Source organism: Ranitomeya variabilis, chromosome 5, assembly GCF_051348905.1.
Source record: "Ranitomeya variabilis isolate aRanVar5 chromosome 5, aRanVar5.hap1, whole genome shotgun sequence".
Taxonomy (NCBI): domain Eukaryota; kingdom Metazoa; phylum Chordata; class Amphibia; order Anura; family Dendrobatidae; genus Ranitomeya; species Ranitomeya variabilis.
Window position 1 is genome coordinate 175,069,558 of NC_135236.1, and position 25,021 is coordinate 175,094,578.

The 25,021-nt window shown below is 50.9% G+C and overlaps 1 protein-coding gene across 1 annotated transcript in view; it reads left to right on the forward strand.

The window, feature by feature from the left end:
- The first annotated feature begins 3,548 nt into the window (after window positions 1–3,548).
- Window positions 3,549–25,021, forward strand: part of HDDC3 (HD domain containing 3) — a 47,468-nt gene continuing 25,995 nt past the window's right edge. Inside the window, exon 1 of the mRNA XM_077263546.1 lies at window positions 3,549–3,834. Coding sequence (XP_077119661.1) covers window positions 3,726–3,834 — 109 coding nt within the window. The 5' untranslated portion in view covers window positions 3,549–3,725. The remainder of the gene's footprint in view (window positions 3,835–25,021) is intronic.

Below are 25,021 nucleotides of genomic sequence, written 5' to 3' on the forward strand. Positions count from 1 at the left end.
GCTAAAATAAAATTAGCACATAATCACAAATGCGGCATACTGGAATAATATAATATGTAATGAGCAGTAAAAAGCATATGAACCAATAGTCTAATTTAAATATGTAATAACAAAGGATAAAAAAAACTTGAATTAGTAAATAATACAGATAATAAAGTATGAGGCCAACAAAAGTGCCCCCCAAGCACACTATGATACCCCACAGTACCCTCCACATGTATGATGACCCTACTGTACCTCCCTCAGCAAGGTATGGTGACCCATCACAGTATGATGCCCCAACTGTGATCCCCACATAGTCTTCCATATAGTATAATGGGCCCCACATACTCCTCCATACAGTATAATGGGCTACACATACTCCTCCATACAGTATAATGGGCCCCACATACTCCTCCATACAGAATAATGGGCCCCACATACTCCTCCATACTGAATAATGGGCCCCATATAGCCCTCTATACAGTATAATGGGCAACACATAGTTCTCCATACCGAATAATGGGCAACACATAGTCCCCCATCGTCGAGGGCCAAATATAATCACCCTGAGGGCCACAGTTTGACGTGTGGTGTATAGGGAAGAGCATAAGCGGCAGTAGACACATCCGGTGACACTTCTTTACCCCATGAATGAAGGATGAAGCTTTTTTTCAAATTAAACTTGTCCAAGCCTTGTTCCCCCTGATAACAGATCCTTAACCCCTTCACCCCCGGAGCTTTTTTAAGTTTTGCATTTTCGTTTTTCGCTCCCCTCCTTCCCAGAGCCATAACTTTTTTTTCTGTCAATATGGCCATGTGAGGGCTTAATTTTTGCGGGACGAGTTGTACTTTTGAACGACACCATTGGTTTTACCATGTCATATACTAGAAAGCAGGAAAAATATTCCAAGTGCGGTGAAATTGCCAAAAAAAGTGCAATCCCACACTTGTTTTTTGTTTTGCTTTTTTGCTAGGTTGACTAAATGCTAAAACTGACCTGCCATTATGATTCTCCAGGTCGTTACGAGTTCATAGACACCTAACATGTCTAGGTGCTTTTTTATCTAAGTGGTAAACAAAAATCTTCAAACTTTGCTTTAAAAAAAAAAAAAAAAAAAATGCACAATTTTCCGAGACCCGTAGCATCTCCATTTTTTGTGATCACGGGTTGGGTGAGGGCTTATTTTTTGTGTGCTGAGCTGACGTTTTTAATTATACAAATTTGGTGCAGATATGATCTGTTGATCGCCCGTTATTGCCTTTTAATGCAATGTCGCGACGACAAAAAAACCCCCATAATTCTGGCGTTTTGACTTTTTTTCTCACTACACCATTTAACAATCAGGTTAATCCTTTTTTTTTTATTGATAGATTGGGTGATACCAAATATGTGTATGTTTGATTTTATTTTTATTGTTTTATTTTGAATGGGGTGAAAGGGGGGTGATTTGACCTTTTAAAAATATAAACTTTTTTTTTTACTTTTGGCATGCTTGAATAGCCTCCTTGGGCTATGTGCACACGTTGCGGATTTTGCTGTGGATCCGCAGCGTTTCCGCAGCAGTTTCCCATGCGTTTACAGTACCATGTAAACCTATGGGAAACGCAATCCGCAGTGCACATGCTGTGGAAAAAAACGCAACGGTTTACATTCCGCAGCATGTCAATTCATTTGTGCGGAATCTGCAGCGGTTTTACACCTGCTCCATAATGGGAATCCGCAGGTGTAAAACCGCAGTGGAATCCGCACAAAAACCGCGGTAAATCTGCAATAAATCCGCAGGAAAAACGCGCAATTTTTGCTCTGCTGATTTATCAAATCTGCTGCGGAGAAATACGCAGAGGATCATTCTACATGTGCACATACCCTTAGGAGACTAGAAGCTGGCACAACTCTTATCAGCTCTGCTACAGAGGCGCTGGTTAGCTCACCTCTATGTAGTAGAATTGCTGAGTTGCTATGAGATCCGACCACTGGGTGGCGCTCACAGCAGTCTGGCACTGACAACCATCGAAGTCTCAAGGAGACCTCTGGTTGTCATGCTGACGCACCAATGGCCCCAATCACGTGAAGGGTGTCAGTGGTGCGCGTATTTCCGGCCCGATGGCTGGAAGCGCAATTTAAATGCGCTGTCAGTTTGACGGCGGCATTTAACTAGTTAATAGTCGCGGGTGGATCGCGATTCCATCCGCAGCTGTTGCGGGCACATGTCAGCTGTTCAAAAGAGCTGACCTGTCCCGGGAAAGATGTGGGCTCACTGCCGAAGCCCACATCAAAGGGAGGGAGACCGACATCGGCGTACTATTACGCCTGATGTCAGTAAGAGGTTAAAGGAACCTGTCATGATGAAACTGCTATCTGATCTGAAGGCAGATTGGAATACAGCAGGAGGAGCTGATCAGACTGATATATATTTTATTAAATGAAACCCTTGGGTGTTTGTATACACAGGAGTCCAGTAGGCGGTCCTATTCCGTGATTGTAAGGCTTCCCTGTATGCCTGTACATGAAGATATCCCTGAGTAGGACCCTCACGTACACACCGCAGCATGTATACACACCGCAGCATGTATACACACCGCAGCATGTATACACACCGCAGCATGTATACACACCGCAGCATGTATACACACCGCAGCATGTATACACACCGCAGCATGTATACACACCGCAGCATGTATACACACCGCAGCTGCAGATCACTTTCTGCACACTGTTTTGCCATTTTTATTTCTTTTTGCATTTTGTGCACAGTACTTCCCCACATCTCATTCACAATGTTGTATTAGGCTTTTACACTTACTGTATTTTTTACAGGCCGCATTGCCACAATTTTCACAGTCTGCTGCAACAACGGACAGCAAAAAACTTGCAGATCGCCGTTTTTCAGGTCTCCAATACTATGGAAAAAATATTGGAAAAAAAAACGGCATTCCGCAAAATCGGAAGTCACGGTGCACCTCAAAAACAAGCTTCCATTGGTTTAGCGGCCTCATTGATTTTCAATGGGGGCTGTGTCGGTAAGTCGTGAAAAATATCGAGAAGGCACAATCTTGTTTTTTTTTTACAGCTGTAAATACGGCGCTCTGTGGAATTATTGTGGCCCCATAGCAATCTATTGGGGGCCACAAAAACGGCCCGAAAAACCACGGCAAGTGTAAAAGAAGCCTTAGACGAGCAGATCTTCTGGTCTGTACACAGTTGTACACCCTCTGTACGCCCCCCAGTATACTGAATACCCCCGCTGGCTGCACACAGAATGGGGTTTACTAGCAGTTCAGCTTTTCTGCACTTTACTCACCATAAAAAATCTCCAATACAAATGAATCTGCTTTTCTAGAGCTCGTCCACATGGACAGGCAAACAGGTGCAGGAAAGTGATCTGCTTTGTGCCCACCCTGGCTCACATTCACACTGTGCAGCGCTTTATTACGGCGGAAATCCTCACCCAAAGCCCTGAGCGGCGCCCGTCTGTGGGGGGTCCCACCTGAGGCCTCTGCTATACTATGGACGCGTTCACACAGGTTCCCTATTACCGCCAGGCACTGCTTTCACTATCCGTGCTGTGGTGCATTCTGCTGGGGGTTGTAGTCCCACCACTGCCCGGACTCACCCTCACTACACAACCTAGCGATCCCCGGAAGTGAAGTTTAGAGCTTTGCAGGCAGCGGGTGGTCTGCGCATGTGCACCTAGGAAGCGGTGGTGTTGCTAGCAGATGCCGGCGGGGTGCTGGTGACGGGAATGGCGGAAGTTGCCGGTATTCTGGAAGCGGCGAACTTTGCTGCCGAAAAGCATAAAGCACAGAGGAGGAAGGACGCCGAGCAGACGCCGTACATAAACCACCCCATAGGTGAGCAGCGGCTGCAGCGGCCATGTGCCGGTCCTCACCTGCCGGAGTAACGAATGTAGCAGTGCCATACACATCCTATATATATATATATATATATTAGTGGCGCTGTACAGAGGGGCTAGGTTGCCCCGCTACAGCAGGTCAGACTTCTATTTGGGCCGGGGGCTCAGGGTAATTGCATACAGATCCGCTGCTCCGCCTGCTTATAACACAAGGGCACGGCTATAAGGCTGGAGTGACGAGCGTAGATTCCTCATGAGAGAGAATCGGCCGATTCTGCTAATAACACCCAGACCAAGCTCTGATCCCGATGTTCTCACAATAGAGAATCGCAGCATGGGTGCCGAGAACATAATTTCTCCATGCTCTGTGTAGATGGTAATTAGACTGCAGTCAGATGACATCCGAGTGCAGCCCAATGGTTTACACTCGCCCCTAGGCTTGTATGGGGGCGCGAGATCTGAATATCGGAAGCACTTACAGCAAGCTGTGATTGATCTGCCCCATAGTGTAACATTGGGCCGAGTGCTCTGATAAATCACCACCTAGCACTCGCCGGGTTGTACAGTCGTGTGAGCGAGGCCTAACAGGTTTTAGCTCTGTGGCGCCGATTCATCAAAGCAATTATGCCAGAATTCTGGTGAAAATCACTATGAAGCGAGGCGCAAAAATAGTTGCGACTTTTCACCCTTTTCCAGCAGTTTTGTGGCACAGGCACACGCCACAGCTTGTTTAATCCATGACCTTATGCCAGAAATCTTCCTCTAATCTGTGGCTGGAGTAAGAATCATGGAATCAGAATGGTGATTACGGCACTCCTGCGGATGGTGCCCAAGAAGGACCTTGTAGAAAACCTAACACTGGTAAACATAAGATAATTTTGTGTGCAGGCAATCCGAAAATAAGACGTTTCAGTCATATAATGACCTTCATCAGTCAGACAGATGGCACAGGGTTCCAGGTAATACCGAACGCTGCGGATCAGCACACTGCAATCTGCCTGACTGATGACGGTCATTATATCACCGACACGGCTTGTTTTTGGATTGCCTGCACACAATAAAGTCATCATCTTACAGCTGGTGATGAGCGAACATGCTCGTTATTCGCCGTGTATCACTGTGCTCGGTGTACTCGGCGAGCATTTCCGGGATTATTCGTCGGGAGCTCGGGTCCCCTCCCTGCATGTTTGACGCTCTTTACAGAGCTAATGATCATGCAGGGATTGTCTGCCATGCTCTGTAATACAGCAGCCATCTTGGTTGTGGCATTACAGTGATTGGCTGGCCGCACAGTGTCATCAGGTCTATAAGAGACCTGGCACCGTCCTGCTCGGCGCATTCTGGAATCAGACAGTGTAGGGAGAGCTGCTGCTGAGATAGGGTCAGATTTGGGGGTTTATCAGTTAGTGTGGGTCTACCATCATATTTTACACAAATCCAGCTACACCAACAGTCCTAAGGACTAATTCCGGAGTATATAGATTGCAGTGCTAGGTAGGCAGGGGAGTGTCCGTCGCTCTATACCGATCAGTGCAAGGCCTGCAGGCACTGTATGTGGCTATATAGATATCATTGGGTCCATTACCGTCTGCTGCTGCCTATTACATATATACCTAGCTCCAGGTGTCAGCGGCTAGGAAGAATTTTTTTGGCATCTTAATCCAGATTATTTTATTTCAAAGCAATCCAGAGCCCCTTCTTTTTCTCCATTTGCTTGTTGACACTGCAGACTACAGCCAGATCCTTTTCATAGTACAGCGTGAAAATCCAGCAATTTTCAATGGGTTTACCCATCCCGAACATCACGTCTGAGTGCGCAGCAAATTCTGGCATTTTTTGTGGTACTATAGTATTTTTTGGAGTGTCTTATCTGATTTTTTGACACCATTGTGCTGCCAAACAAATATTTAGCTACAGTTCAGATATTTAACATTGTGTTTTGTCCGCCACACAGATCACATATCATTGCACTAAAAATTGTACCATTTCAGGCCTCCATAGAATTTTTTGTTGTTGGCATAGCTTACTTATTGACACAGTTTTGGTGGCCTAAAAAAAATACAGGTCACATATTGAACATTGGTGGTAGCTCTGTCAGACACCCGGTCTGTCTGTGGACTACAAATTGTGGCATTTCAGGCCTCCATTCCACTGTATTTGCTGTTACCCTCATTCTATACAGTATTTTGGGGTGCGTGTGAATTTGGTGCAGGGCAGGCCTTGCATTCAATGCATAGGCAAACAGTATGGCAGGACCAAATGAATAATGTAAACTAGGTTTTCCTGTGGCTCTCCAGTACCTGGGTTCAAAGGCTTATTGGGGTGTGTGTCTCTTTGGGGCAGGGCAGGCTCCTTTAAATTGGGAAAAGATTCATAGGAGGACATCCTCCACGTCTCTTCAGACACCACCACTAGAACACCAGGGTGAACGTATTCCGTGATGCAACAGCAACTCTGTTTTGGCAAGGGTGTTTATGATGCCCATAAATGTTGTTTAAAAAAAAAATCATGTGTACCCCCCAGGGGGAATGGTTTGTCAGCCTATACACTTAGTGTATGGGCATTCCAAGTAGAAGAGACCCGTTCCTTTATAATGGGAACATTTTATTATGAAGCCATCCTCCACATCTCTTTCAAGGGGCATTGGAGTGCCTCCTAATTTTTTGCAGGCCTTGCATTCACTGCATAGGCAAGCAGTATGGGAGACCCACTTTCTTATAATGGGAACATTGTTTTCAGGAAGCACTCCTGTACCTCTTGTGAAAGGGGTATTGGGGTGCGTCCTAATTTTAGGCAGCCCAGCCACTCACTGCATAGGCAATAACCGCATAGGAGACCCACTGTTTAATTATGGCCCTTTAATAAGATTAATGCCGCCTGATGCACCAGTAAAAATAGGCTTTGTGACTTTGAGTCCCTGCTTCATAAAGGATACAAGATGGGTCTGCTTATGTGTCACACACCACATGGCCAGCTAGGGGTGTTAAATGTTACAATGACATTTCCCAGTGAATGCATTTGTGTTGGTTGAAAGCAATGTTAAAGTTGAAAAACGCTTCAAAAACTCTGCGTGTGAACTAAGCCCAAGTGGTGGAGGTACATTTTTTGGGGGGTCTTTATTTTGCCAAACATACAAATTACCCCCCTGGAAAGGATGTTCCTTAACATATTTCTCAGGAAAATACATTTTGATTTCGTTTTTGTATGTTTTAGGCCTCTTTCACACTTCCGTCGTTGGCTGAGCGTCAGAGTGCAGTGAAATGATGCGTCGATGGACGTTGTGAAAATAGAGGAAAACGTGTGCGACTCATCCAGTAGAGTTCCTGGCCGAATTTTATAATATAAGATTCGAGAGAGAGAGATATGCATCCGTCACTGGATTCCTGCGTTTCACAGTGTCCGCAGGATCCGGTGTCCTTAGGCTCCCATTCTGTGGAACGACGTATGCCGCAGGAGGCGTCGGGGAACGTTTTTTCACTGCAGACAAGAAACGTTCCTTTGAACGTTTTTTGCACACGACGGGCCATCAAATTCCGCAGGATCCAGTGCACGACGGACGAAACGTGTGGCCATCCGTCGCGATACGTCGCTAATACAAGTCTATGAGAAAATTATCCTGCAAATTTTTTTGCAGGATCCTGTTTTCTCAAAAAACGACGTATCTCGATGGGGCTACAAAGATGGAAGTGTGAAAGAGGCCTAAGGCTACTTTCACACTTGCATCGGTACGGGTTCGTCGCTAAGCGTCAGCGCGACGTACGTTGTGAAAATTTGGCACAACGTGGGCAGCGGATGCAGTTTTTCAATGCATCCGCTGCCCATTGGAAAGTCCCGGGGAGGAGGGGGCGGAGTTCCGGCCGCACATGCGCGGTAGGAAATGGTGGATCCGACGTACGAAAAAACGTTACATTGAACGTTTTTTCGTGCCGACGGTCTGACGAAACAAGACGCATCCAGTGCACGACGGACGCGACGGTTGGCAATACGTCGCTAATACAAGTCTATGGGAAAATACTGCATTCTCAAAAAACAACGGATTGTGACTGAAGCTGAAAAACGCAAGTGTGAAAGTAGCCTTAAAGTGCGCCTGTAAAAGTGGCATCAGACTCAGACAACATTGGCAGCTGTGACCTAGGAGTCAGGAATGCTTCCAGGGGGTCTTCCCCATGATGTCCCTGTGTCATTTGAGCAGTGTTCCCATGGATTTCTGAAGTTTTTAGACCCTAAAAGGACCCCCGGGGGGATCGCATCAAAAAATACTCGGGTTTCCCATAGATTTACATTGGGCTTGTTGTTCTGGCCGAGTACCCGAGTATTCCATGTATATCTGCTCGACCGAAGCAACGAGCACCCGAACACCCGACGTCTTACGACGCTTCCGCTGCCCCATTGCAAGGTCCGGGGAGGAGGGGGCGGAGTTTCGACCGCGCATGCGCAGTCGAAATTGGCGGACTCGACGCACAAAAAAAACGTTAGATGTAACTTTTTTTTGGCGGCGGTGCGCCAAAACATGGAGCAACCATCGCACGACGGTTGCGACGTGTGGCAATGCGTCGCTAATAAAAGTCTATGGAGAAAAAACGCATCCTGCGGGCAACTTTGCAGGATGCGTTTTTTATCCACAACGACGCATTGCGACGTGCAGTGCACGACACTAGTGTGAAAGTAGCCTAAATCAGGAGCACCTGCCTCCAGCACACCCCCTGATCGACACCAGCGTGCACATCGCTAGTCTTGATGAATTTAAACCCATATGTTTTATGGACAACAGGTTTTGTAAGTCACATCCATTAGCTCAAGGCTGTAATGGGGAGTCCCTGCAGCACTGGGATCCTGCTGTGTACCAGCGCTCCTGCTCCCACTAATATCTTTAAAGTTAATCATCACAAACCACTTATATGTGACTAGAGCCGTGGGATGTAAGGCAGCGCGTAGGTGTATACCATGTATGTTGGCTTTGCGTGTAGAGTAATGGGCTGTTCTTCTTGGAAGCTGTCAATTACGACCAGCCGGAGAGCAGAATAACCACACGCAGACACAGGTGACGTGTAAATGCCCTCTCTAAATATCTATTTTTACACGCTAATCACTTTTGTAATCCGCTTTATTACAAAATTCCAAGCAAAGTGCCTGTGCTGCAGTCATCATGGATCCAGGTTGGGGGCAGCGCTGCCCAATGATGACGTCCTGTTCCAGGAGGGGAGATAGACGCTGCAGGGAAGCGAGTGCAGCCCCAGCTTCCTGTGATGTGCCATTTGAGACAGGAAGTGAAATAAAAAAGCAAAACACTCTTAGGCTGTGTGCACACAATCAGCTTTTGGTGCTGCATATTTTTGTGATGTGAAAAATGCAGCATCTTACAGTTCCAGTAAAGTAGATGGGATTTATAGAACCTCCTGCCCACTGTTTTTTTTCTGTTGTTGTTTTTTTTTTTTTACTTGGCATAAACCTACCTGTCGTGCTTGTTTCACATCCACAACATGTCAATTTCTCTTGTGGGTACGCTGAGTTTTATGTAGACTTACATTAGATACAGAAAATCTGTGGGTAAAAAAAAAAAAAAGCAGGTTTGTCTTTAGTGTGTTTTCCTAGTCTGAAACGCACTAAGGCCGGTTTCACACGTCAGTTGGTCCGGTACGTGTAGTGACTAGTGTTGAGCGATACTTTCCGATATCGGAAAGTATCGGTATCGGAAAGTATCGGCCGATACCGTCAAAATATCGGATCCAATCCGATACCGATACCCGATCCCAATGCAAGTCAATGGGACGAAAATATCGGAATTAAAATAAACCCTTTATAAACTTGTAGGTTCATTCTACATGAAGGAAAACAACTAAGAATAATGTAGGATGTATTGGGGGACGTGGCGGAGATATTAAAGGGACAGAGGTTTAGCCCAATGTAATAGAATAGCAGGATTTTTAATTTTTTTTTATGAAGTTCGGCGTTAGAAAGAATTTGACTATGTTATTTTTTTTTTTTTTTATGTCAGATATTGATGTTTCACTACTTCCACGCCCTTCACCTTCTTTTTTACTTCTCCCACGCTTTCTTCTTAATTATCCTCATCATCAGCTTCTTTGACATCAACTTCTTCACCTTATTCATCTTCTTCTTCATCTTCTACCTATTATTTTTTGGGTTACATTGTTCATATTCTTTTTATTTTACTATTATCTTCATCATATTCAACTTCTTCATCATATTCTTATTTGTGACAGGCATTCCCGTAGTTGTTATCTATAAAAGTTTGAAGATTACACCTTCCGTTCTGCCTGTCACAAACCAGTTACATTTGTCCGCGTTCAGTTTGGCCTGCAGCATCAGGCTTTATCCAGGGGCACCACGAGGAGGAACGGACTCACCCCCATACACTGCTTAGTCTTCTTCTGCTTATAATTTACATAATATTTTTTTGCTCTGATATTTTGTGTTATGCTTAATGTCCTTCTGCTCTTTGTTCTGCAGCCTCTTGTTCTTCTGCTTCTCGGTCTTCCAGGTCGTCGTCGTCTCCAGGGTCGTCGTCTCCGGGGTCGTCGTCATCGGGGTGGTCTCCGGGGTCGTCGTCATCGGGGTGGTCTTCAGGGTCATCGTCTCCAGGGTCGTCGTCATCACGGTGGTTGTCGTCTCTGGTGTCGTCGTCATCTTAGGGGTGTTCTTCCGGGTCATCGTGTTTAGTCTCTTGAACTTGGAAATGTAGCAGAAGGTACAAGAAGGCTGAGAAAATGCCGAGAACCAGCTGATGGAACTGGAACTCGGATGGCTACCCGAAGGTCCAAGAGCCAATGGAACTACCGAGGACCAGCTGACGTTACTGGAACCCGGTTACTAAGCAGGAGGTACCCGTGCCTGAAAGCACTACCAAGGACCACCTGACGTTGGTGGAACTCGGATACCCAGAGGGAGGCACCTAAGCCAAAGGCTCTGCCCGGAACCAGCTGACGGTACTGGAACCAGGATGGGGAGCAGAAGGTACAAGAGCAAAAGACACTGCCGAGAACCAGCTGACGGTGCTGGAACCCGGATGGGTAGCCGAAGGTCCAAGAGCCAATGGAACTACCGAGGACCAGCTGACGTTACTGGAACCCGGTTACTAAGCAGGAGGTACCCGTGCCTGAAAGCACTACCAAGGACCACCTGACGTTGGTGGAACTCGGATACCCAGAGGGAGGCACCTAAGCCAAAGGCTCTGCCCGGAACCAGCTGACGGTACTGGAACCAGGATGTGGAGCAGAAGGTACAAGAGCAAGTGTCTGCGTGGCTTTTGCAGGACACGTTGCCGGCTGCACAGCAGGGGAACAGCTGGCGGTGCTGGACCCCACTGACACATTGGCGAGGTGTTTGGCTCTGTGCAGCCAGCACTTCCGGACAGCAACGAGCGGTGTTGTAGCCCGGGCTCTGCAGGGGGAGCAGAGTGTAGGCCGAAGCCTACTTAAACCAATTTCAAAGGTAACCTTTAACCCCCCCTCAGGGGTTAGAAAGTAGAAGAGCCACAGCTTATGCAGCAGTAGTGCTGCACAAGTCAAAGGTTGCTCTTTTAATTTCGCTCCTTGCACACGCTGAATGAAACACGTATAACATTTAGCCCTTTATACAGTCAAACTGTGTTGGAGGCGCGAGTTCCCTTTGTAATGAGACGCAGCACAGATGTCAAGAATCCCACCTTGGTGCTGGGTGCAGCCTCCTGAGCGTTGTTATTTGCTGTACAGGAGTCTGCGCTGTCGTGTTATCCCCTGGCCTAGCGCTGTTAGCGCTGCCCATCTTCTGACCTCATTTAATGTTGGCCGGTGCGGTTCGCGATGCCCATGAATCACAGCCCCGCAGTGTATTGACATAGTTTAAACACTGCGGGGCTGGGATTCATGGCCTGGCGCAGTACATATGTTCGCCTCTCGCTTGGGTTCTTACACCTGCTTCAGACTATGTGGCGTCATCTGATCCCTTATCGCATGCCACGGCCATGAAGCCGCACAGTCCGAAGAAGGCGGAAGGAGAGGAGGGACAGGCGAACTGATGCACTGATCCTGCCCATCAATCACACCCTCGCAGTCCCAATAAATAAGACACCGAGGGGCGTTGTGTGGGTCAGGGCGGCCGCAGAGGCGCAGGCAGCCAAACAATGATGCCAGAAGACGGGCAGCGCTACCAAGGGGGTTGCAGCGTGTCATTACAAAGGAAAGTCACACCACCGGGACGGTTAAATGGTCACACAGAGGACACATTGCAGACGTGTTTTCAGTTCCACATGTGCGAGGAGAATACGTTTCTGAGCCACCTTGCACACATGCAGCATTACCGCTGTACAAGGTGGCTGGATAACGTAAAAACGCCTGGGGGAGGGGGGACAGGTTCCCTTCAATTTCAGTTCTTGTGTCTGCGTGGCTTTTGCAGGACACGTTGCCGGCTGCACAGCAGGGGAACAGCTGGCGGTGCTGGACCCCACTGACACATTGGCTGGTGTTTTTCTCTGTGCAGCTAGCACATCTGGGCAAAAACTGGCGGTGTGTTAGAGCCCAGGGACAGCAGGAGGAGGAGCAGGAGGAGGAGGAGCAGGGGGAGGGGAGTGTAGGCCGAAGCCTGCACAGGCGGCAGCTTTGGGTGTGTTGTGTCTGCGTGGCTTTTGCAGGACACGTTGCCGGCTACACAGCAGGGGAACAGCTGGCGGTGCTGGACCCCACTGACACATTGGCGAGGTGTTTGGCTCTGTGCAGCCAGCACTTCCGGACAGCAACTAGCGTTGTTGGAGCCCGGGCTCTGCAGGTGGAGCAGAGTGTAGGCCGAAGCCTAATTGAACCGATTTCAAAAGTCACCTTTAACCCCCCCTCAGGGGTTACAAAGTAGAAGAGCCACAGCTTATGCAGCAGCAGTGCTGCGCAAGTCAAAGGTTGCTCTTGTAATTTTTCTCCTTGCACACGCTGAATGGAACACGTATAACATTTAGCCCTTTATACAGTCAAACTGTGTAATGGAGGCGAGAGTTCCCTTTGTAATGAGACGCAGCACAGGTGTCAAGAATCCCACCTTGGTGCTGGGTGCAGCCTCCCGAGCGTTGTTATTTGCTGTACAGGAGTCTGCGCTGTCGTGTTATCCCCTGGCCTAGCGCCGTTAGCGCTGCCCATCTTCTGGCATCATGTAATGTCGGCCGGTGCGGTTCGCGATGACCATGAATCCCAGCCCCGCAGTGTCTTAACATTGTTAAAACACTGCGGGGCTGGGATTCAGGGCCTGGCGCAGCACATATGTTCGCCTCTCACACTCGGGTCCTTACACCCGCTTCAGACTGTGCGGCGTCATCTGATCCCTTATCGCATGCCACGGCCATGAAGCCGCACAGTCCGAAGAAGGCGGAAGGAGAGGAGGGACAGGCGAACTGATGCACTGATCCTGCCCATCAATCACACCCTCGCAGTCCCAATAAATAAGACACCGAGGGGCGTTGTGTGGGTCAGGGCGGCCGCAGAGGCGCAGGCAGCCAAACAATGATGCCAGAAGACGGGCAGCGCTACCAAGGGGGTTGCAGCGTGTCATTACAAAGGAAAGTCACACCACCGGGACGGTTAAATGGTCACACAGAGGACACATTGCAGACGTGTTTTCAGTTCCACATGTGCGAGGAGAATACGTTTCTGAGCCACCTTGCACACATGCAGCATTACCGCTGTACAAGGTGGCTGGATAACGTAAAAACGCCTGGGGGAGGGGGGACAGGTTCCCTTCAATTTCAGTTCTTGTGTCTGCGTGGCTTTTGCAGGACACGTTGCCGGCTGCACAGCAGGGGAACAGCTGGCGGTGCTGGACCCCACTGACACATTGGCTGGTGTTTTTCTCTGTGCAGCTAGCACATCTGGGCAAAAACTGGCGGTGTTAGAGCCCAGGGTCAGCAGGAGGAGCAGGGGGAGCGGAGTGTAGGCCGAAGCCTGCACTCGAGCAAGTTGAAAGGAAACCTTTAACCCCCCCCCCCCCCAGGCGTTTGTAGCTGAAAGAGCCATTGTGTACAGCACTAATGCTGGAAAAGGTAAACTTAGCTCTTTTAATTATGGTCCTTGTACATGCGGAACCTAACATTTATGAAATGTGTCCCCACACAGCGTTAAACCGTCCGGTAGGTGGAACTTTCCTTTGTCGTGTGACGCAGCACAGCCATCATTTTTACCCCCTTGGCGCCGTGCGCCCCCTCCTCAGCGTTGTTTGAATCTGTCCCGGAGCCTGCGCTGTTAGGTTAGCCCTTGGCCATGCACACATGTTGCGCTGCCCGTCTTCTGACCTCATTTGGTGTCAGGCTGGCTGCGCCTGTGCGGGTGCGCTGGCCGAGATCCCGCCTCGCAGTGTCGTCTCATGTAATCCCACCGCGGGCCTGTGATCCGTGCCCGTGCGCAGTGCATATCCTCTCCTCTCACTCCCCTCCCTACGGCTTTTTCAGACTGTGCGGTGTCACGGCCGTGGCATGCTATTAGGGACCAGCTGACATCGCACAGTCTGAAGAAGCCATAGGGAGGGGAGTGAGAGGAGAGGATATGCACTGCGCACGGGCACGGATCACAGGCCCGCGGTGGGATTACATTAGACGACACTGCGAGGCGGGATCTCGGCCAGCGCACCCGCACAGGCGCAGCCAGCCTGACACCAAATGAGGTCAGAAGACGGGCAGCGCAACATGTGTGCATGGCCAAGGGCTAACCTAACAGCGCAGGCTCCGGGACAGATTCAAACAACGCTGAGGAGGGGGCGCACGGCGCCAAGGGGGTAAAAATGATGGCTGTGCTGCGTCACACGACAAAGGAAAGTTCCACCTACCGGACGGTGTAACGCTGTGTGGGGACACATTTCATAAGTGTTTGGTTCAGCATGTGCAAGGAGCATCACGAAAAGAGGCACTTTTTCCCTTTGCATCATTACTGCTGCACAAGGTGGCTCCTTCAGTAACAAACGCCTGGGGGGGGGGGGGTCAGGTTCCCTTACATTTAACTTGTTGTGCCTGCGTGGCGGTCGCAGTACACGTTGCCGTATACACAGCAGGGGAACAGCTGACGTTACTGAACCCCAATAACAGAGGAGGGACTGTTGACTGTGCGTACAGCACTTCTGGACGGCAACTGGCGGTGTTGGAGCCCAGGGACAGGTGGAGGAGGAGGAGGTTGGAGGAGGTAGGAGGGATTGCCACACACACAGCAGGGGAACAGCTGACGTTACTGAACCCCAATAACAGAGGAGCGACTGTTGACTGTGCGTACAGCACTTCTGGACGGCAACTGGCGGTGTTGGAGCCCAGGGACAGGTGGAGGAGGAGGAGGTTGGAGGAGGTAGGAGGAGGTAGGAGGGATTGCCACACACACAGCAGGGGAACAGCTGACGTTACTGAACCCCAATAACAGAGGAGGGACTGTTGACTGTGCGTACAGCACTTCTGGACGGCAACTGGCGGTGTTGGAGCCCAGGGACAGGTGGAGGAGGAGGAGGTAGGAGGAGGTAGGAGGGATTGCCACACACACAGCAGGGGAACAGCTGACGTTACTGAACCCCAATAACAGAGGAGGGACTGTTGACTGTGCGTACAGCACTTCTGGACGGCAACTGGCGGTGTTGGAGCCCAGGGACAGGTGGAGGAGGAGGAGGTAGGAGGGATTGCCACACACACAGCAGGGGAACAGCTGACGTTACTGAACCCCAATAACAGAGGAGGGACTGTTGACTGTGCGTACAGCACTTCTGGACGGCAACTGGCGGTGTTGGAGCCCAGGGACAGGTGGAGGAGGAGGAGGTTGGAGGAGGTAGGAGGGATTGCCACACACACAGCAGGGGAACAGCTGACGTTACTGAACCCCAATAACAGAGGAGGGACTGTTGACTGTGCGTACAGCACTTCTGGACGGCAACTGGCGGTGTTGGAGCCCAGGGACAGGTGGAGGAGGAGGAGGTTGGAGGAGGTAGGAGGGATTGCCACACACACAGCAGGGGAACAGCTGACGTTACTGAACCCCAATAACAGAGGAGGGACTGTTGACTGTGCGTACAGCACTTCTGGACGGCAACTGGCGGTGTTGGAGCCCAGGGACAGGTGGAGGAGGAGGAGGTTGGAGGAGGTAGGAGGGATTGCCACACACACAGCAGGGGAACAGCTGACGTTACTGAACCCCAATAACAGAGGAGCGACTGTTGACTGTGCGTACAGCACTTCTGGACGGCAACTGGCGGTGTTGGAGCCCAGGGACAGGTGGAGGAGGAGGAGGTAGGAGGAGGTAGGAGGGATTGCCACACACACAGCAGGGGAACAGCTGACGTTACTGAACCCCAATAACAGAGGAGGGACTGTTGACTGTGCGTACAGCACTTCTGGACGGCAACTGGCGGTGTTGGAGCCCAGGGGCAGGTGGAGGAGGAGGAGGTAGGAGGAGGTAGGAGGGATTGCCACACACACAGCAGGGGAACAGCTGACGTTACTGAACCCCAATAACAGAGGAGGGACTGTTGACTGTGCGTACAGCACTTCTGGACGGCAACTGGCGGTGTTGGAGCCCAGGGACAGGTGGAGGAGGAGGAGGTTGGAGGAGGTAGGAGGGATTGCCACACACACAGCAGGGGAACAGCTGACGTTACTGAACCCCAATAACAGAGGAGCGACTGTTGACTGTGCGTACAGCACTTCTGGACGGCAACTGGCGGTGTTGGAGCCCAGGGACAGGTGGAGGAGGAGGAGGTTGGAGGAGGTAGGAGGGATTGCCACACACACAGCAGGGGAACAGCTGACGTTACTGAACCCCAATAACAGAGGAGGGACTGTTGACTGTGCGTACAGCACTTCTGGACGGCAACTGGCGGTGTTGGAGCCCAGGGACAGGTGGAGGAGGAGGAGGTAGGAGGAGGTAGGAGGGATTGCCACACACACAGCAGGGGAACAGCTGACGTTACTGAACCCCAATAACAGAGGAGGGACTGTTGACTGTGCGTACAGCACTTCTGGACGGCAACTGGCGGTGTTGGAGCCCAGGGACAGGTGGAGGAGGAGGAGGTTGGAGGAGGTAGGAGGGATTGCCACACACACAGCAGGGGAACAGCTGACGTTACTGAACCCCAATAACAGAGGAGGGACTGTTGACTGTGCGTACAGCACTTCTGGACGGCAACTGGCGGTGTTGGAGCCCAGGGACAGGTGGAGGAGGAGGAGGTTGGAGGAGGTAGGAGGGATTGCCACACACACAGCAGGGGAACAGCTGACGTTACTGAACCCCAATAACAGAGGAGGGACTGTTGACTGTGCGTACAGCACTTCTGGACGGCAACTGGCGGTGTTGGAGCCCAGGGACAGGTGGAGGAGGAGGAGGTTGGAGGAGGTAGGAGGGATTGCCACACACACAGCAGGGGAACAGCTGACGTTACTGAACCCCAATAACAGAGGAGCGACTGTTGACTGTGCGTACAGCACTTCTGGACGGCAACTGGCGGTGTTGGAGCCCAGGGACAGGTGGAGGAGGAGGAGGTAGGAGGAGGTAGGAGGGATTGCCACACACACAGCAGGGGAACAGCTGACGTTACTGAACCCCAATAACAGAGGAGGGACTGTTGACTGTGCGTACAGCACTTCTGGACGGCAACTGGCGGTGTTGGAGCCCAGGGGCAGGTGGAGGAGGAGGAGGTAGGAGGAGGTAGGAGGGATTGCCACACACACAGCAGGGGAACAGCTGACGTTACTGAACCCCAATAACAGAGGAGGGACTGTTGACTGTGCGTACAGCACTTCTGGACGGCAACTGGCGGTGTTGGAGCCCAGGGACAGGTGGAGGAGGAGGAGGTTGGAGGAGGTAGGAGGGATTGCCACACACACAGCAGGGGAACAGCTGACGTTACTGAACCCCAATAACAGAGGAGCGACTGTTGACTGTGCGTACAGCACTTCTGGACGGCAACTGGCGGTGTTGGAGCCCAGGGACAGGTGGAGGAGGAGGAGGTTGGAGGAGGTAGGAGGGATTGCCACACACACAGCAGGGGAACAGCTGACGTTACTGAACCCCAATAACAGAGGAGCGACTGTTGACTGTGCGTACAGCACTTCTGGACGGCAACTGGCGGTGTTGGAGCCCAGGGACAGGTGGAGGAGGAGGAGGTTGGAGGAGGTAGGAGGAGGTAGGAGGGATTGCCACACACACAGCAGGGGAACAGCTGACGTTACTGAACCCCAATAACAGAGGAGGGACTGTTGACTGTGCGTACAGCACTTCTGGACGGCAACTGGCGGTGTTGGAGCCCAGGGACAGGTGGAGGAGGAGGAGGTTGGAGGAGGTAGGAGGGATTGCCACACACACAGCAGGGGAACAGCTGACGTTACTGAACCCCAATAACAGAGGAGCGACTGTTGGGACTGTGCGTACAGCACTACCAGGCAACAACTAGCGGTGTTGGAGCCCAGGGACAGGTGGAAAAGCAGAGGAACACAATGTAGGCCGAAGCCTGAGAAAGTCGAAAGGGAACCTTTAACCCCCCCCCAAGGCGTTTGTAGCTGAAAGAGCCAGCTTGTGCAGCACAAAAGATGCAAAAGGAAAAGGTGGCTCTTTTCATCATGCTCCTTGCAAACACAGAACTAAACACTTATAAAATGTGTCCCCTGCAACCGTAAAACCGTCCCGGAGGTGGGACTTTCCTTCGTAATGTGACGCAGCCCAGCCGTCATTCCTACCCCCCCGGCGCCGCGCACCGGCTCCTCAGCGTTGTTTTATTCCGTCCAGGAGCCTGCGCTGTTATGTTATCCCGTGGCCAGGCACACTTAGCGCTGCCCGTCTTCTGGCATCATTTGGTGTCTGGATGGCTGCGCCTGTGCGGCCGCGCTGGCAGAGAGCCCGCCTCGCAGTGTCTTCTGATTTAATCCCACTGGGGGCCTGGGATCCATGGACATGCGCAGTGCATATCTGAACCTCCACCTCTCACTCATCTCCCTATGGCTTCTTCAGACTGTGCGGTGTCACGGCCGTGGCATGCTGTTAGGGACCAGCTGACACCGAACAGTCTGAAGAAGCCATAGGGAAATGAGTGAGAGGTGGAGGTTCAGATATGCACTGCGCATGTCCATGGATCCCAGGCCCCCAGTGGGATTAAATCAGAAGACACTGCGAGGCGGGCTCTCTGCCAGCGCGGCCGCACAGGCGCAGCCATCCAGACACCAAATGATGCCAGAAGACGGGCAGCGCTAAGTGTGCCTGGCCACGGGATAACATAACAGCGCAGGCTCCTGGACGGAATAAAACAACGCTGAGGAGCCGGTGCGCGGCGCCGGGGGGGTAGGAATGACGGCTGGGCTGCGTCACATTACGAAGGAAAGTCCCACCTCCGGGACGGTTTTACGGTATCAGTGGACACATTTTATAAGTGTTAAGTTCTGCGTGTGCAAGGAGCTAAACAAAAATAGCTACCTTTTCCTTGGGCAGCATTACTGCTGCACAAGGTGGCTCTTTCAGTAACAAACGCCTTGGGGGGGGGGGGACAGATTCCCTTACATTTCAGTTGTTGTGTCAGCGTGGCGGTCGCATGACACATTGCCGGCTACACAGCTGGGGATCAGCTGACGTTACTGAAACCCAATAACACTGGGTCGTATGTTTTGACTGTGCAGACGGCACGTCTGAGCCTCAACTGGCGGTGTTGGAGCCCAGGAATTTAAGTTCAGGTGGTAGAAAGATGAACACAACAGGAGACCTGGATAACGTATACAGTGACCTAATTATTCAATCAGGAGGAGGAGTGGCAAATTCCGGCGAGATCCAGGCCTTGTTCATTTTCAGGAAAGTAAGCCGGTCAACGTTATCGGAGGATAGTCGCATGCGACGGTCAGTTAGTACACCACCTGCAGCACTAAAGACACGTTCCGATAATACACTGGCCGCAGGGCAAGACAGCACCTCCAATGCATACTGGCTTAGCTCTGGCCATGTATCCAGCTTTGAGACCCAAAACTTGAAAGGGGAAGAGCCGTCTGGGAGTACAGCAAGAGGGCAAGACATGTAGTCTGTCACCATCTGACGGAACCGTTGCCTCCTGCTGACTGGAGCCGTCTGTGATGGTGTAGACTTTTGTGGCGGGCACAGAAAACTGTGCCACAGTTCGGCCATACTGGTCTTGCCTTGGGCAGAGGCACTGCTTCTGCTCCCTCTTTGTGCAGAGCCTCCACCACGGCCTGGACGCACTGAGCTGCTTTGGAATGCACTAGCAGCACTTCTCTCAGTTGGAATGGAGAAGATGATGGAATTGACCAGTGTGTCTTGGTACTCCCGCATTTTTCGCTCCCGGTTCAACGGTGTGATGAGGCTTTCTACGTTGTCCCGGTAGCGAGGATCGAGGAGGGTGAACACCCAATAATCAGACATGTTGAGAATGTGGGCGATGCGGCGGTCGTTTCTCAGGCACTGCAGCATGTAATCCACCATGTGCTGCAGACTGCCAACTGCCCAAGAAACGCTGTCCCCTGCTGGAGGCGTGATCTCTGCCCGCTCGTCATCACCCCACCCTCGCTGTACACACTGAGTACTGGACAATTGTGTAACTCCCTCCTCTGGACGGATGTCTTCCTCCTCCATTGACTCCTCCTCATCCTCCTCACAAACGGTCCCCTGCCTACGCGTTTGTGAGGAACCACGTGGCGCTGACTGTCCAGAAGATGATGGAAATGGTGAATCCTCATCCTCCACCTCTTCCACAACATCATCCCTTAGCGCTTGCAGTGATTTTTCAAGCAGGCAGATAAGGGGGACAGTCATGCTGACTAGTGCATCATCTGCACTCGCCATCCGCGTGGAATAATCAAAGGGACGCAAAACCTGGCAGACGTCATTCATAGTGGCCCACTCTGTGGTTGTGAAGTCTGTACGGCGCTGACTGCGACTTTTTTGCGCCTGAAGCAGCTGGTACTCCATTACAGCTTGCTGCTGCTCACACAACCGCTCCAACATATGTAACGTGGAATTCCACCTGGTAGGTAGGTCACATATGATGCGATGTTCCGGCAGGCGGTGTCGGCGCTGCAGAGCCGCAATGCGCGCTTTTGCCGTGCTGGAACGCCGCAAGTGAGCACACTCTAGGCGGACCTTGTGCAGCAGTGCATCAAGATCCGGATAGTCCCTCAAAAAGCTCTGCACGACCAAATTGAGCACATGTGCCAGACATGGGATGTGAGTGAGGTTGCCGAGGCCCAGAGCTGCCACCAGATTTCGGCCATTATCACACACTACCATGCCTGGCTGGAGATTCGCTGGCACAAACCACACATCGCTCTCCTGCTTGATGGCATTCCAGAGCTCCTGCGCTGTGTGGCTACGATTCCCCAAGAAAATTAATTTCAAGACGGCCTGTTGACGTTTGGCCACGGCTGTGCTCATGTCGGTCGTAACAGGTACACGTTCATCACGGGTCCATGTGGAGGTGGACTGTGACGGCTCCTGCAGCGATGATTCTGAGGAACTGGTGTAAGAGGAGGAGTCAATGCGTACAGAATGGATTCCTGCAATCCTTGGAGTGGGCAGGACACGTCCTGCGCCACTCGCACGGTCTGTACCCGGCTCAACGACATTAACCCAATGGGCAGTGAGGGAAAGGTATCGCCCCTGTCCATGTTGACTGGTCCACGCATCGGTGGTGAGGTGGACCTTGCTACTGACGGCGTTCAGTAGCGCGTGTTTTATGTGTCCCTCCACATGCTTCTGCAGGGCAGGGACGGCTTGCCTGCTGAAGTAAAAGCGGCTGGGCACATTGTACTGTGGGACTGCCAATGACATCAAGTCACGGAAGCTGTCAGTCTCCACCAGCCTGAATGACAGCATTTCCAGTGACAGAAGTTTGGCAATGCCTGCAGTCAGAGCCTGTGCTCGTGGGTGGTTTGACGAGAAAGGCCGCCTTTTCTCCCATGCCTGTACTACCGATGGCTGTAGACTGGGCTGGGAGTGTGTGGATGACTGGGAAAGTGGCGCTGCGGGTGGAATTACAGCGGGTCTCTGGACAACAGGGGCAGAGGTTCTTCCACGGCGATCCTGGGAGGACGCCGAACCAGCTGCGTGTGAGGTAGAGGAAGAGGCAACACGAGCTGAAGAGGTGGTAGCTGCCGCTGTTGGTTGGCCTACCTCTTCAGTGTGTTTTTCTAACTCCGCCGGGTGCCTGTTGCGCACATGTTTCCACATGTTGGAGGTATTGAGGTTGCTGACATTTTTCCCTCTTTTGACTTTTTGATGACACACGTTGCATCTGACATAGCAAATGTCATCTGCAACTGTGTCAAAAAAGGACCAGGCACTGCAAGTCTTGGGAGCGCCCTTTTTGGCTTTTGGAAGAGACATGCTCCTAACGGGTGCCAAAGCGGAGGCTGCAGGATCCGCAGTCTTCCCCCTCCCTCTCCCTCTTTGGGCCGTACGGGGAATCTCTTCCTCAGAGCTGCTCCCACCACCTTCCTGTCCCTCACGCCAAGATGGGTCGAGGACCTCATCATCTACACTACCCTCTGCCCCCAACTGCTCCTCCTGGGTAGTCTCAGCAGCAGAGCACGCACCAGTAAGTGGCACCTGAGTGTCATCATCAGCTGATGCGGCCTGCGATGTGGTGACCGGAGCCACTGGCCCACCCGCCTCTTCAGAGGAAGAGAGAAAAAGCTGTTGGGCATCACTGCACCCTGCCTCTTCTTCCATTTCTCCAATGCTGCTTGGCTGGCCCCCTGTTTCCAAGCCAAGAGATTCAGAGAACAGAAGTAGAGACGGCTCCTGTCCTGGGCTCTCTGTCTGCCTGGGCAATTTGGCAGGTGGTGAAGAGACAGATGGCTGCTCTCCAGTGCTCTGTGTCTGAGAGGATGTGGCACTAATGGAAGTTGATGCATTAGCTGCCATCCATCCGACAACAGCTTCAATTTGTTCTTCACGCAGCAGCGGTGTACGGCGCTTGGACACAAAGCTTCGCATGAACGACTGTTGCCTGGTGAAAGTGGGTGCTGATGAGTCACCGGTGCCCGCAGCAGGCACAGAATCCCCACGTCCCCTCCCTGCTCCGCGACGGCTCCCACGCCCCCGTGCCTTACTCACTGCCTTCTTCATCTTGGTTGACTGATAAAGATAAGCAGAAAAGTACTAACGGATTTGTGTGCTTATTCCTGAGCAACTCCTCCTAACAGGTATAAGAAGCACTAATTATCTAAAGTGTGGACTAGACTTTAATATGAGCTAATGTGGCCTACAGAAATGTAAAGTGGTGTAACTGGTGTGTTTGGTGAACTTTATTATTTATTTATTTTTTGGGGGCTGAACTGACAACAGATAGAGCTGCAGTCACACGGAGACCGTGCAGACAGACGTAAACGGCGCTACAAGGCCCAAAAACCCTCCTCTACTTTATCCTATGTAGTGTTTTTCCACAAATTAGCTGGAGACGGGTGGAAAGACACTAATAGGATTTTTTTGAATAAATTAGCAGCAGACTACACTATTTGGAAAAAAAAGAAAATTGATTTGGCGGTATGACGCAGTGAAAAACCCTGAGCTGGAGACAACCAGGCTATAGCTGCTCACAGATTACAGGGCGAGCTGCAGTCACACGGAGACCGTGCAGACAGCCGTAAACGGCGCTGCAAGGCCCAAAAACCCTCCTCTACTTTATCCTATGTAGTGTTTTTCCACAAATTAGCTGGAGACGGGTGGAAAGACACTAATAGGATTTTTTTAAATTAATTAGCAGCAGACTACACTACTTTGAAAAAAAAGAAAATTGATTTGGCAGTATGACGCAGTGAAAAACCCTGAGCTGGAGACAACCAGGCTATAGCTGCTCACAGATTACAGGGCGAGCTGCAGTCACACGGAGACCGTGCAGACAGCCGTAAACGGCGCTGCAAGGCCCAATAACCCTCCTCTACTTTATCCTATGTAGTGTTTTTCCACAAATTAGCTGGAGACGGGTGGAAAGACACTAATAGGATTTTTTTAAATTAATTAGCAGCAGACTACACTACTTTGAAAAAAAAGAAAATTGATTTGGCGGTATGACGCAGTGAAAAACCCTGAGCTGGAGACAACCAGGCTACAGCTGCTCACAGATTACAGGGCGAGCTGCAGTCACACGGAGACCGTGCAGACAGCCGTAAACGGCGCTGCAAGGCCCAAAAACCCTCCTCTACTTTATCCTATGTAGTGTTTTTCCACAAATTAGCTGGAGACGGGTGGAAAGACACTAATAGGATTTTTTAAAATTAATTAGCAGCAGACTACACTACTTTGAAAAAAAAGAAAATTGATTTGGCGGTATGACGCAGTGAAAAACCCTGAGCTGGAGACAACCAGGCTACAGCTGCTCACAGATTACAGGGCGAGCTGCAGTCACACGGAGACCGTGCAGACAGCCGTAAACGGCGCTGCAAGGCCCAAAAACCCTCCTCTACTTTATCCTATGTAGTGTTTTTCCACAAATTAGCTGGAGACGGGTGGAAAGACACTAATAGGATTTTTTTGAATAAATTAGCAGCAGACTACACTACTTGGGAAAAAAAAAAAAAAAAGGAACAGTATGAGGCAATGAACCACCCTCCCTGAACTGAATACAACCAACTATGGATGGCCTATGTGGCTGCACTCAGACTGGAGACTGGGCTGCACTCACACACACACACACACAGACCCTGCAGATCGCTGTGAAAACAGCGCTACAAGGCAAAAGCAAGGTGAATAGTAGGTGAACACAGCGGTTGCTAAATTAGCCTTTGGAAAGCACAAAGAAGCAAATCGCTATCTCTAAACTGTCCCTCAGTCAGCAAACAGCGTCCTGTCACTAACTGAATTCACAGCAGAGTGATCGCAAAATGGCGCCAGCGACTTTTAAACTGCATCATGACATCATTACACCAGCCAATCACAGCCTTGCCAGTAGTTTCATGCCCTCCATGCTAAACAGGATGTGCCCACACTTGGAATCAATCTCATTGGCTGAATTTCTGCTTTTTGAATCTTAGAACTTCCGATTCCGGTATCCGATACGCGGCAAGTATCGGAATCCCGGTATCGGAATTCCGATACCGCAAGTATCGGCCGATACCCGATACTTGCGGTATCGGAATGCTCAACACTAGTAGTGACAGCTTTCTCACGTACCGGCGACACTGACACACGTAGGCCCATTCAAATGAATGGGTCTATGCACATGTCTCCGTGTTTTCACGGACCGTGTGTCCGTGTGCA